The sequence below is a fragment of the Monodelphis domestica genome, chromosome 4 (assembly GCF_027887165.1).
Source record: "Monodelphis domestica isolate mMonDom1 chromosome 4, mMonDom1.pri, whole genome shotgun sequence".
Classification (NCBI taxonomy): domain Eukaryota; kingdom Metazoa; phylum Chordata; class Mammalia; order Didelphimorphia; family Didelphidae; genus Monodelphis; species Monodelphis domestica.
The window spans coordinates 254,018,883-254,032,638 of NC_077230.1; the positions used below are offsets into that span (position 1 = coordinate 254,018,883).

At 37.1% G+C, this 13,756-nt stretch overlaps 1 protein-coding gene across 1 annotated transcript in view; it reads left to right on the plus strand.

Annotated features, from left to right (window-relative positions):
- The first annotated feature begins 2,058 nt into the window (after positions 1-2,058).
- Positions 2,059-13,756, plus strand: part of MMP20 (matrix metallopeptidase 20) — a 52,260-nt gene continuing 40,562 nt past the window's right edge. The window contains exons 1-2 of the mRNA XM_001366585.5: positions 2,059-2,184; positions 12,735-12,982. Of these exons, the coding sequence (XP_001366622.2) occupies positions 2,059-2,184; positions 12,735-12,982 (374 nt within the window). The remainder of the gene's footprint in view (positions 2,185-12,734; positions 12,983-13,756) is intronic.

A 13,756-nucleotide genomic window follows, 5' to 3' on the forward strand; every position in this document is an offset into this window, starting at 1 on the left:
CTTATTTAGTATATATATATGAAAAACCATAAGTAATGCTTAAATACTTTTATCAAATAATTCCAAATCATTTTCCTGAATTTTTAAACCAAGTCAGAGATCCAAGAGTTTATTAGTGTGTCTATCTCCCCATAATTCCTTTATCAATGACATTTTCCTTTTTGCTCAATCTTTGCCAATTTGTCACACTGTGAAATATCAGCTTACTCTGATTTGTATTTCTTTTATTAGTTTTTGAAGTATGTTTTCTTCATATTACAGAATTATCTGACCATTGATAATTTTAATTTCTTCCCTTCGAAGGCTATTTACTTGACCACTTATCTATTGGGGTAGCTAGACATCTCAGTGGTTAGAGTGATGTTCCTGAAATTAGGAAGATCTTTTTTCCTGAGTCCAAATCTGGCCTCAGATACTTACTAGCTTTGTGACCCTGGGCAGATCATTTAACAATGTTTGTCTCTGTTTCCTCATCTATAAAATGAGTTGGAGAAGGAAATGGCAAACTACTCCAGTATCTTTGCCAAGAAAACCCCAAATGGAGATGCACAGTCACACAGGACTGAAATGACTGAACAGCAACTACTGAGGGTATTAATTCTAGTCCCATAAATTTTATATTTATCCTCTACTACTTTCTTTTGCTTCAATCTTCTGTATGTATTTTCCCTAAGATCTAACTAAGTTGAGTTCCCTGTGCATCTTCAGTGTTCACTTTACATAACACCCTTCTCCCAGCCCCAAGGGAGTTATTTTTCTTTCTTTAATTTTTGAAAGCTTTCCTTTCCTCCTAAACCAACTTCTACAGAATTTTAACCTTTGATATTCTACTTATCCTTACACTACAACACTTTGAAATCTGATTTCCCAAAATGTAGGGTACATATCAGATTAGATTTCTTCTTATATCTTCTTATTTTTAAGACAGAAGTTCTTAAGAGCTCAATCAAGTGGAAAAATTCTCTGTGTCTCTTTTGTGATCTATTTTCCAAACTTCTCTTCTACACATATTCTCTCCATATAGGTATTCTCTTATATACCCCATGAAAATGTCTTATATTTCTGCTTCTGTTGGTCATCTATCTATTCTCCACCATACTTCCTAAATTTTGTCACTGGAGTACATTTTCTTAATATGTAATTCAACTCTCCCACTGCCCATTCTACATATGCAGTGCATTTCTTTTGAAGTCAAAAAGAAAGTCTAGGCAGAGATCTCATCTCAGCAAACTTAGAGATATGTATAAAGTCAAAATTGCCTCTTTGCACTTGTCTCTTTAGTTCATGTCCTTTGTCACCCATTCTTTGTGCATGTGTGTAGAGAATTCTCATATCAAAAATTTTATTACTGGATCTTTTCTTAAATCTCATCTCCTATGACCTTCTGGGTTTCTCTACTACTATGCTTCTTCCTATATTTTTTAAAATTATCTAACATGGTAAATAATTAAATAGTCCCCCTCTCTCCTTGCTAATGCTTTCCTTCATTCTAATTAGCTTTGTAAAACTCCAGGCAAATGAACTTTTAATAAATTTTATTAGGTCCACTCCATGCCTGGCCAGGAGACTGTCACTCCTATGTCATTTTTTAAGAAAAAGAGAGGAGATGATAATTCCAAAGGATTTTAGATTTTAGTTTATAGACTTGAACCTTGCTAGAGCTAGAAAAGACATTTTGGGTTCTCTGACTTAACCCCTTCATTTTATAGAGAGAAAGCTAAGGCCCAAAGAAGCATTTGTTGGGTTCCAATTGAATCCTTATCATTTGTATTAGGTAATAAATTTCCATCGACCATACAGAATAGTTGTTTTTCTTTTTGTCACTTTTCTAAATCACCAAGAATGAAACTTTTCCTGAAACTTGTGAACTATTGTGGTACCCCTTCATCAAAGATAAACAAAACAGCTGTATAATTACCTTCTGAGACATGAATCATCTTGGCCCGGAGTTCACAGACCTGTTTGGCTCTATAAAAGATTCACAAGGTCGAAGTGCAAACAAGCATTATCTACTGTTGGCACCCTGTCTGATAGGCTTTCCAGGCCAGTCTTAAGGAGATGAAGACACTTCAGGCATCTGGCCTTTATTTTCTCCTGATCACAACTCTGAAATTGTCAGCTATTGCCTCAGCTTTATTTGCATCCCCTCCCAGGTCAACAAGAAGGGACTATTATATTGCACAGGTTAGTAAAACTCTGAACATTTTTTACCTGTAAAATTAGAGGGAATAGAAGAGAAAATAAATGGAAATCTCCATTCATTGTTCATAACTGCTAGACTATTTGGAGCAGCTCTTCTTGAAATTATAGACCCTATTCTGTGATTTTTTTCCTCAGGGGTTGAAATTCAGGGCATTGTAGACAGTAGATAATCTATGAATAGCTGTCAAATGAATAATTGAATGAATCAGTCAATGTTTTGTAGCTAGTTCCAGTCTTCCATGAGATTGCAAAGTAGGTAAAATTTTTTTTTCTACAATGCATGGCCACCTTCCTTTCACTGCTTTTAAGTGCCATTCAGTGCCCTCTGGCATGTATCCTCCCTTTGTCTTCACTGCCTTCAGACTTCTTTGTATTTTCCCTTCTATTAAAAGATGCTCTCAATTGGAAACCATATACACACTTTTGCTCAGCATTAAATGCTTTCCACAATTTATTCCCAGTCTATATTTCTGGTATTATTTCCCAATATTTTACTTGCCCTTCAGTCTAGGAAAATAGGATGGTTTTGGATATTCCTTAAATGCACTCTCTGACTTTGTTCATGCTTTTCCCTATATGTGAAATGGCTTTCCCCATAGTTTTGCATGGCCAGCTTCTTCCCTTTCTCAAAGGTATAGTCACATATCACCTTCTTCAATAAAATATCATTAATTCTTTAAGGTAGAAGCAATTCTCCCTCCTCTGAATTCCTGCACTTCTAAATTTTACCTTTAATTAGAGCTATAAATGGACCACTTTATGTCTCCTACTAGCAGGTAAGCTTCATGAATGCAACTACATATTATTCATTTTCTGCATCTCAGGACTTCATGTGTGCAAGTAGAAGGTATTCCATAAACATTATGCAATAAGTAATGGTAATATTAAGATTGATGATAGGGTCTCAACTACTACATCTTAGAATATTTACTCAGTTCTCATTCTTTTTTCACATCTCTTCAACTTTTAATGCTTTTGACCCTAACCCTCCCTTACACCTAGGGAATCTCTTCTCTTCACCCGGATGACACTTCTGTCCTCTAGGTGCATTCTTATCTATCTGATACCTTTTCAGTTTCCTTTGCTGGACCATTACCAAAGATTTGCCACCTTAGCTTCAATAGACCCATAATTTTGTCCTCAGCGCTCTTCTCTCTTTACAAATTCTCTTTCGGAAATCTCACTAGTGGCCATGGTTTCTAGTTTCTTCTCTACACAAATGACTCCCAAATCTTCATATCCAATTCTGATTACTCTCCTACAATTCTAATTGTAGCTGAGCTACAATCACTCACCATTAAATATACTGTTCCATCTGTCCTATCAGTATCTCAAATCCAGTATGTCTAAAACAGAATTCATTAACTTCCCACCTAAATCTATCCTACCTCCAAACTTTCCCATTTCTGTTCGTGGAACCACCATCCTATAGGTATGAGGATTCATAAATTCCAAGTCATCTTTGACTCTTCTCCCTCCCTAATCTCAATCCCAGATCTACTCAGTTGCCAAGGCTCAATTATCACACCTCCATATATCATATATCTTATGTACCTTAGTTCAAGTTCTTAACATGCCTCCCCTGTGCTATTATAATGCTCTCCTAGTTGATCTCCTAGTTGTCAGCTTCCTTCTGTCCAATTCATTCTTCACACATCTACCAGTTTTTTTCTTCAAGCCTAAATATGTCACCAAAACCCCAAAACATATACCCAAGCAAGCAAGTGATAAATCCCATGTTTCATCTGTATTTCTACTCCAACAGTTCTTTCTCTAGTGGTGGATAGCATTCTTTTTCATAAGACCCTCAGAATTGTCCTGGATTGTTGTATTGCTGTTAGTAGCAAAGTCTATCATATTTGATCGTTCCACGGTATTGTAGTTACTGTGTATAATGTTCTCCTGGTTCTGTTTATTTCACTCTGCATCAGTTCATGTAGGTCTTCCAAGCTCTTTCTGAAATCACCCTATCCATCATTCCTTATAGCACAATAGCCTTATATTCCTTATAGCACCATCACCATCATATACCACTATTTGTTCAGCCATTCCCCAATTGAAGGGCCTCCCTTTAGTTTCCAATTCTGTGCTATCACAAAGAGTGCAGCTATAAATATTTTTGTTCAAACAGGTCCTTTCCCATTTTTTTACCTCTTTGGGATGCAGAACCAGTAGTGGCATTACAACACCTGTTCAATTTAAATTAAAGTAGCTACCCACTTTGTCTATATCTCCAAGAAGTGGCAGAGCATCTTGAATGAAGGAAGAATTTAATAAATATCTGCTGATTATTGAAATTATGATGAATTACAACAAAATAATATCATATCAACACTTCATGTTTAAATAGAACTTTCAACTTTTCCCAAAGGATAAGAGCTTATAGTCTATCTCCTCAGAAGACAATGCTGCTAACATTTTTAGAAGGTACCACATTCTGATTGCCATAAGTCTCTCTATTCTAAATACAACTATCTTCACACAATTACTAATTTATATCTTTAATCTGTTATCCAAGAGAACATATTTTCTTTGAAGATGATAGAGCACCTAGCTTTCTCATGGAAAAGAAGGTATAAGAAAGGATAGAACTACTATTCAGGATAGTATGCTAAAACCCTTCTAACACTATCTACATGACTATGGTCAAGTCATTTAACTTCATTTCTTCACCATAAATTGTGGAAGCTGAACCAGGTATCCACCAAGGTTCCTTCTAGCCAAAGGTATGCTTGTAAAAATGTTTAACAATCAAACAGAAAAATGTATACATATAATATACCTTTAAGTTTTATGTGCATTATTAACATTTTTATCTCTTTATCAACTATAGACAATCAATACAATAATAAACTAAGCCCTGATTTGTAGCATGTTCTAATTTCTAAAATGTAAATTGTCACAATGAAAATTTATCATCTCCCCTCCCTTGACGGTTTGAGCTGCCTCCAGCATATCTCTGCTCCCTGCACCAGCTCTACAAACACAGAGAAGCAAAGCTGATCAATTTTAATTCTGATTCCATTTTATTTGTCATGGAGAATGATCTCTGGACTTGAAAGAATAGAATAACAAATTGCTAAAATGGAGGTAAAACCCGAGAGAAGTGTAGAGATATACAGAGTACCTCCTTGCCCTTCATCACCAAGCTGAGATGAACCACAGTTCAGCATCATCTTGAGTGGCAGATGTCATTGTTGGTCAACTGTGAACGTCCTTTGAAATACCATGGAGATGCAGAGACCAGTCATGAATTCAGAAGGCAGAAAGAAAAATATGCTCCTCACATCTTAGCAGGGAAGTTATTAAATAAAAGTGAAGAATGAGACACATTTTTCTGATATGGCCCATGTTTTAATTTGTTTTGCTTGACTATGTGTATTTATTAGAAAGGTAGAGTGGCATCCAGACTTAGAACTAGCCAAGTAACAGGGGGGAAAAAAAGAAACAAAAATAAGGTACATGTCCCACCCCTAACACATACAAGCTCCATTGGTCAGGGGAATGTTCTCATTTGGGAGTTCCCCAAACTCTCTCTCTCTATCTCTCTGTCTCTCTCTCTGTCTGTCTCTCTCTGTCTCTCTGTCTCTCTCTCTGTCTCTCTCTGTCTTCTCTCTGTCTGTCTCTCTCTGTCTCTCTGTCTCTGTCTCTGTCTCTCTCTGTATCTCTCTCTCTCTTTCTGTCTCTCTCTGTCTCTGTTTCCCTCTCTGTCTCTCTATCTCTCTCTCTGTGTCTCCCTCTGTGTCTCTCTCTGTCTCTGTCTCTCTGTCTCTCTCTCTGACTCTCTCTCTGTCTCATTCTCTCTCTCTGTCTCTCTCTCTCTCCCTCTCCATATATAGCAAGCATGGGCATTTATATATATATGTATACATACATATATATATATACACACACACATACATATTGCAAACACAGACTTCTATTTTGAGAGTGATGAGGGAAAGATTTAGTGGATAGTGACAGAAATTCTTAAAAGAAGTATCAATAAAAGCTTTTTGAAAACACAATGGTAAAGAGGCAGCTAGGTAAATAGAGAGTCAGGCTTGGAGATGAAAGATTCTGAGTTCAAATTTAACCTCAGAAACTTCCTAGCTGTGTGACCCTGGGTAAGTCACTTAACCCCTATTGCCTTGTCGTTACCACTCTTCTGCCTTAGAACCAATACCCAGTAATGATTCTATGACAGAAGATAAGAGTTAAAAAAAAAAAAGAAAATACACAGGGGAAAATTAAAAGTTCATAAAGAGATATAAACAGGACTAGATTTAATATTAACCTTTGAAAACAAACTGTAACAAAAGTTCATGGTTTCATGTAAAATAAATTGGAATTTCTGTGTTTATTAAAAAGAAAACTTGAAATATTTTAATTTTTAATTTAAAAATAATTTTTAAAAAATCATGTAGGGGGCAGCTGGGTAACTCAGTGGATTGAGAGCCAGGCCTAGAGACGGGAGGTCCTGGCTTCAAATCTGGCCTCAGACACTTCAAAGCTGTGTGACCCTGGGCAAGTCACTTGACCCTCATTGCCTAGCCCTTACCACTCTTCTGCCTTGGAGCCAATACATAGTATTGACTCCAAGATGGAAGGTAAGGGTTTCTAAAAAAATCATATGGTGCTAAAGGACTAGAGAAAGACAAGTATTGTCCAAGATTTCAAAAGAGTAAAAAGAAAAGAAACTACAAGCTAAAGACCAATATTAGATTGCCTTTAATTCCTTGCAAAATTCTGGAATGTATTATAAGGGGAATGAATAGTTCATAAATACCTGGCAAAGGCAATGACCCTTTGTATCACAATCTGACTTCATCAAGGACAGCTGGAACAAGGCATGTCAGATTAACCAAACTTCTTTTTCTGATAGAGTCACTTGGATGGTAGAACTGGGACAGACCCTAAAGTAGTCATTCATAGTACTGTTTATTGGGAAGGTATTTATAGTGGACTAACCTTGGGATATATTTTGGTTCTTTGTTATCTTACATGTTTGTTAATAACTTGGATAAAAGTAAATAAAGATGGCACACATTTCAAATTTGTGGATGACACAAAGCTGGGAAGGGCCTCTAACACAATGTGGGTGACAAATTCAGAATAATGATAACTGCTAATATTTAAATAGCACTTTACAAAGATTATCTTATTTGACTGTCTCAATAACCCAGAGAGGTTGGTACTAATAATATCCCCATTTTATATTTGAAGAAAGCAAATGAGTTGCCCAGGGTCACACACACAATTAGATAGAATCCGAGGCTGGAGAGCGAGCTAGGTGGTGCAAGGGATAGAGTGCAGGGAGGGCTTTAGTCAGGAAGTTGAAATCTGGTCTCAGACACTTAGTTATGTGATCCTGGCCAACTTACTTACCCTTGTTTGCCAAGTTTTCTCACCTGTAAAATGAATTGGAGGAGGAAATAGCAAACCACTCCAGTATCTCTGCCAAGAAAACTCCAAATAGTGGGAAGTGTGTAATATTTATTGGGAGAGATGGGGAGGACAGGAAGGAAGTGCTAGTCACAAGACCCAACTGCCACTCCCAGTTGCCCCTTCCCCCACCAACTGTCAGTCTTGTTTCCTTTCCACAAGTGGGAAGTGACTGAAAATAACTAAATAAACAATAAAATTCCTGACTTGTAGCTGCTGTAGCTGCCGTACAAAAAGAAATCAAAAAGATTTTAATAGATTAGAAGACTTGGTCAAATACAAACTGGTATTTAATGGGGTTAAAGGCAGCCCCATGACTATGCTCACAAAATCAGTTTTGGAAGTACGAGATTGGAGAGGTAATGAAAGTCTTTAATGGAAGGGTTATCAAGCAGAAGAGGGATTCGAATTGTTCTGCATGGCCCCAGAAGGGCAAACCAGGAACAATGGGTGGAAGTTACTGGAAGGTTGATTTAGGCACAATGTTGAAAAACTTTCCAGTGAATCTACTCAACAATGGAATAAACTGGAGTAGATAGGTAGCTCAGTGGTTTGAGAGGCAGGTCTAGAGATGGGAGGTCCTGGGTTCAAATGTAGCCTCAGATAATTTCTAGCTGTGTGACCCTGGGCAAGTCACTTAACCCCCATTTCCTAACCCTTACTGCTCTTCCATGTTAGAACCAATGCACAGTATTGATTCTAAGACAGAAAATAAGGTTTGTTTGTTTGTTTGTTTTTTTAATGGAATGAGCTGTTTAGAGCAATAGCATTTTTCTCCTTGCTTGAGAACTTCAAGTAAAGCCTAGATGACCACCTAGAAGCAACCAGCTGATGCAGTGTATAGAATGCTGGACCTGGAGTCAGGAGGACTTAAGTTCAAATTTGGCCTCAAACTAGCTATGCAGCCTTGAGCAAATTGTTTAACCTCTGACTTTCTTAATTTCCTCATCTATGGGATGGAGATAATAATAGCACTTTCTTCTAGGGTTATTATAAGGATCAAATGAGATAATATTTGTGAAGTTTAACTTAGCACAGTACCTGGCACATGGTAAGTATTTCATAAAGGTTTCCTTTCTTTCCTTTGTTCGTTGGGGATATCCTAGAAAGAATTTTTATTCATTTTCAGATTGATCCCAACTCTATGGTTTTGTGATTCTTTGAATTTTAGCAAAACATCTAAAGTATATCCTTATGTTCTGAAAGATCCAAAACAGCTCTCTACCTGCTATAACTCAGTTTGATGTCTCAGGCATAATAAAAGACATCCAATATAATATTTTAGAAATAGATTAAAAAATAAAAACAGTAGAGCTTTGAGGTTGGAATCAACAAAAACAATTTCAAGGGGGCAGCTGAGTGGCTCAGTGGATTGAAAGCCAGGCCTAGAAATGAGAGGTCCTAGGTTCAAATCTGGCCTCAGACACTTCTCAGCTGTGTGACCCTGGGCAAGTCACTTGACCCCCATTGCCTAGCCCTTACCGCTCCTCTGCCTTGGAACCAATATGCAGTATTGATTCCAAGACGGAAGGTAAGGGTTTAAAAAAAAATTCAAATCTGGTCTCTGATTCTTAGTAGCTGTCAGATCCTGCAGGGACAGATCATTTAAACATAGCTGCCTAGGGCTCATTTACTAAGATGAAAATGACTTACAGTCTATACTGGGAAAGGGAATTCCCTTGGGGGCATTCCACAATTTAAAAAAGTGTCAGAAATCACATACCCTTTATAAGATAGTATCATAGTCAAACCCCTTAATGGTCCTTGACCCACAGAGGCTATGTGTCTCCCCAGTTATCTTTTAAAAAAATGTTTAAATTTATTTATTAATTATTTTCTCTCTCCCCTCCCCACACCATAGGAGACACAATTCAAATAAAATATAAAGATTATGTCTTTCATGTTTCCACTTTTCCGTTTATTCTCTGGTGATGCAAATATTAAATCTGTACCTGTATATTGGGTTCTTTTCGTTCTACCCATTTCACTCTTCATTATCTCATGTCTCTCAAAGGATCTGGTAATTCCATAGCTAGCAAGAGAGAGAACAAGTATTTGATTTAATTATAGATTTATTTTGGTAGAAGAGAGACCTTAGGCATCATAGATCCAACCACCATATTTTACACATAAGAAGAAATTGATCTCCAGAGCAGAAATGATTTAACTCAAAGTCATACAGTAGAAGTGTTAGAATTTGAATTCAGATCCACAAACTATAATTTCAATGTTCTTTTCACTATTCCACGTTTGTAAATAAGAACAGTGGAGAGTTCTGTACGAATACTTCTTTCCTCAAAATAGAGCAATAATCTTTCAAATAACAGGTAATTATTAGTTATAGTCAATCTAACATCTAGTAATATTTAGATTAATCTCAGAGTGCAATAAAGGAAAGGAACTTGACTCTGGTAACAGAAGACATGGATTCAAATTCCAACTCTGTAATTTTCTACACATATCACCTTGAACACATAATTCCCTTAGTCCCATGGACCTTTCCTCAACTAAACTTCCAAGGTTATTTCTAGATCTAAATGTATGATCCCATATATATGAATAATTATACTTGTCATGATTATAGTAAATAATATGTTCAGAAGGTTTTTCAGAAATGCCAGGTGGATCACTTAGTATACCTGATTTAATGAATGTCTTCATTTAGAAATTTGTCTCAATGCCTTTTATATAAAATAAGAGGCGTAAATTTAACATTTTACACTCTAAAAAGTCATTTTTCCTTCTTTACATCCATAATGTAGACATTTCCTCCATGTGAACTTCCAACCCACCTATTTTATATGCCTGACCTATAAGAATTTTTCACGCTTTCCCATAAATTCACTACAAAGGGCCCAAATCAACATGGAGAACTTCTTGCCATGTTCTTGCTCTCTTGATGATAACAGTAGAACACAAGAGCTATCCTTAGGTTTTCCTTCCCTCTGACCATATAACCAGGCCATTTGTGGATCTTCTTGTATGTATAAATATTTTTGGTTCATTCATTTCTTTGACGACATCCTTTGTACCACGTATCCTTTATCATTGCCTGTTTTCAATATGTTCCAGTGACTCATACTCATGACAAGCTTTTCTGTTGCCTTTTGTGTGATATCCTTTTTCAAGTCTTCAGAGAACTCCACTGTTGTTAGAAAGGCTCTCCTTTTCAGCAAGATTGAATTGGTATCTTCTTTTTGTAAATAAAAAAAAAAAGTTATCTGGTGCTTTAGTTCAATGGAAAGAATGCTAGGTTTGGGACCTCAAAATCTGGGTTTGATTATCAGAACCATACCAATAGGCTGAGAAACTTTGGTTGGACAAATCATTTATCCTCACTGAACTTAATTAATGGACAAAAATAATTCTGTATTATCATATGGGGCCATGAGGACCAAATGGGAGAAGATATGTGGAAGCACTTTACAAATCATAAAATTCTATACAAATGTAAACTATAAATATTAGTGGCAAATAAAAAGGCAAGAAAAAACATTTCTCTATGCTTTATTTCACAGAAAGGGGGCAAGCCATAGTGGGCAGAGTGGTAGGATTGATTAGAATTAGGTAGATGGGTTCAAATCCTGCCTCTGACACTAGCTGCAGCTGCCACATCTTGTTTTGTTTTGGTTTTTTAATTGTTCAGTCAGTTCAGATATGCCCAACTCTTTATGATCCCATTTGGGTTTTTCTTGGCAAAAATGCTGGAGTAGTTTATCATTTCCTTCTCCAGCTCATTTTACAGATGAGGAACTGAGGCAAACAAGATTAAGTAACTTGGCTAAGGTAACACAGCTAGTAAGTGTCTGAGAACAGGTTTGAATTAAAAAAGACTTATCTTCCTGATTCCAGGCACAGCATTATCCACTGTACTACCTACCTGCTCTATTGTAAAATATATTTTAAGAGTTATAGTGAGATTAATAAGCACATGAAGAAGTGTTCTAAATCTCTTATAATCAGAGAAATGCAAATCAAAACAACTCTGAGGTGTCACCTCACACCTAGCAGACTGGCTAACATAACAGCAAAGGAAAGTAATGAATGCTGGAGGGGATGTGGCAAAATAGGGACATTAATTCATTGCTGGTGGAGTTGTGAATTGATCCAACCATTCTGGAGGGCAATTTGGAACTATGCCCAAAGGGTGATAAGAGACTGTCTGCCCTTTGATCCAGCTATAGCACTGCTGGGTCTGTACCCCAAAGAGACAATAAGGGAAAAGACTTGTACAAGAATATTCATAGCTGCGCTCTTTGTGGTGGCCAAAAATTGGAAAACGAGGGGATGCCCATCAATTGGGGAATGGCTGAACAAATTGTGGTAGATGTTGGTGATGGAATACTATTGTGCTCGTGGAGGAATTCCATGGGGACTGGAAGGACCTCCAGGAATTGATGCAGAGTGAGAGGAGCAGAACCAGGAAAACATTGTACACAGAGACTGATACATTGTGGTACAATCAAATGTAATGGACTTCTCCATTAGTGGCAATGCAATGATCCTGAACAACCTGGAGGAATCTACGAGAAAAAACACTATTCACATTCAGAGGAAACACTGTGGGAGCAGAAACACAGAAAAAAAACAACTGCTTGATCACATGAGTGGAGGGGATATGATTCGGGATGTAGACTCTAAACGATGACTTTAGTGCAATCATCAACAGCAGGGAAATAGGTCTTGATCAAAGACAAGTGTAACACTCAGTGGAACTGCATCAGTTATGGGAAGGGTGGGGGTAGGGGAGGGAGGGAAAGAATATGATTCTTCTAACCAAGGAATAATGTTCTAAATTGACTAAATAAATTTTTTAAAAAGAGTTATAGTGGGGTCACAAAATGTATGTAAAGCGTTACAAAGTTATAAATCAGCTAGTATTTATCAAATACCTACTATGGCTAGGAACTGAACTAAGCACTGGGGGTACACAGAAAGACAAAAAATAGCCCCTGTTCTCAAGTACAATGTTATAGTACAATAGTAAGAGCTATAAAAGTCCGTTGGTATTTCACTAAAAATGACTTCTGGTCTCAAATTACTTTTAAATTTTCATAGAATATTTGTCATAAATATTCATATCAAAGTTGTCGATCTCTTCCTTATAGGCATACCTTGACAGATATTACACAAAGAAGGGAGGACACCAGATTGGGGAGATGGTTGTAAAAGGTCGCAACACCATGGAAAGGAAAATTAAAGAAATGCAAGCATTCTTTGGCCTCCGGGTCACTGGGAAGTTGGATTATTCTACCATGAAGGTGATAAAGAGGCCTCGATGTGGTGTTCCTGATATTGCAAATTATCGTCTATTCCCAGGTGAACCCAAGTGGAAAAAAAACACTTTGACATACAGGTAATAAGACAGAATTTTTCAAGAATCAGAACATTATGTGTTTTTGATGGGTCTACTAATCTGAGGCATGAGCAGTCCAAATGATGGTACACAAGAGCTTGGGAGGGGATGGTCATCTTTAAATATCATGAAATCATAGACAATGAACTAGCATGGGCCTTAGAAGTCATCTGGTCCACCCTCATCAATGTACCCATAAGGAAAATGAGCCTCCAAGGTTAGTCACTTGATAATGGGAATATGTTTAAGAAACATTCAAGCCCAGAATCCAATCTCAGGTCCTCTGTTTCCCAATCCTGGGCTCTTTCTTCTATACCACTTCAACTCTCATCTAAAACAGTCTGGCGCATAGAGATTATATTCTCAGAATGATTGTAACATTAGGCAATTTTGGACATCCCAGGCAATATAGCCAGAGAGGGCTGACACATATAAATGTGGGAAAGGAATCTTTGGATCAAATGATTGAACGATGGTCCCAGCCATTTACCTTTTTAGACTTTATGGTCACAAAGGGTTTGAGGATATGATCAAACTTACCGATTCTGGACATCCCTGGAATAACTGTTCAACAAGCAAAGGGATATGATGACTAGTCAAGGTATTTTTTAGGAAGTTAGTAAAGTGCTGTGATTGTACATCGAGAACATGGGGTTCTGAAAACAGTTGATGGGTTCCACTGAATAAAATTTGAGTCAGTTTTGTGGTGGAAAAAGGAGCAGATTGAGATCCAGAAGGCAGAGAAGGGAATAAGCATTTACTAATTACCTACCT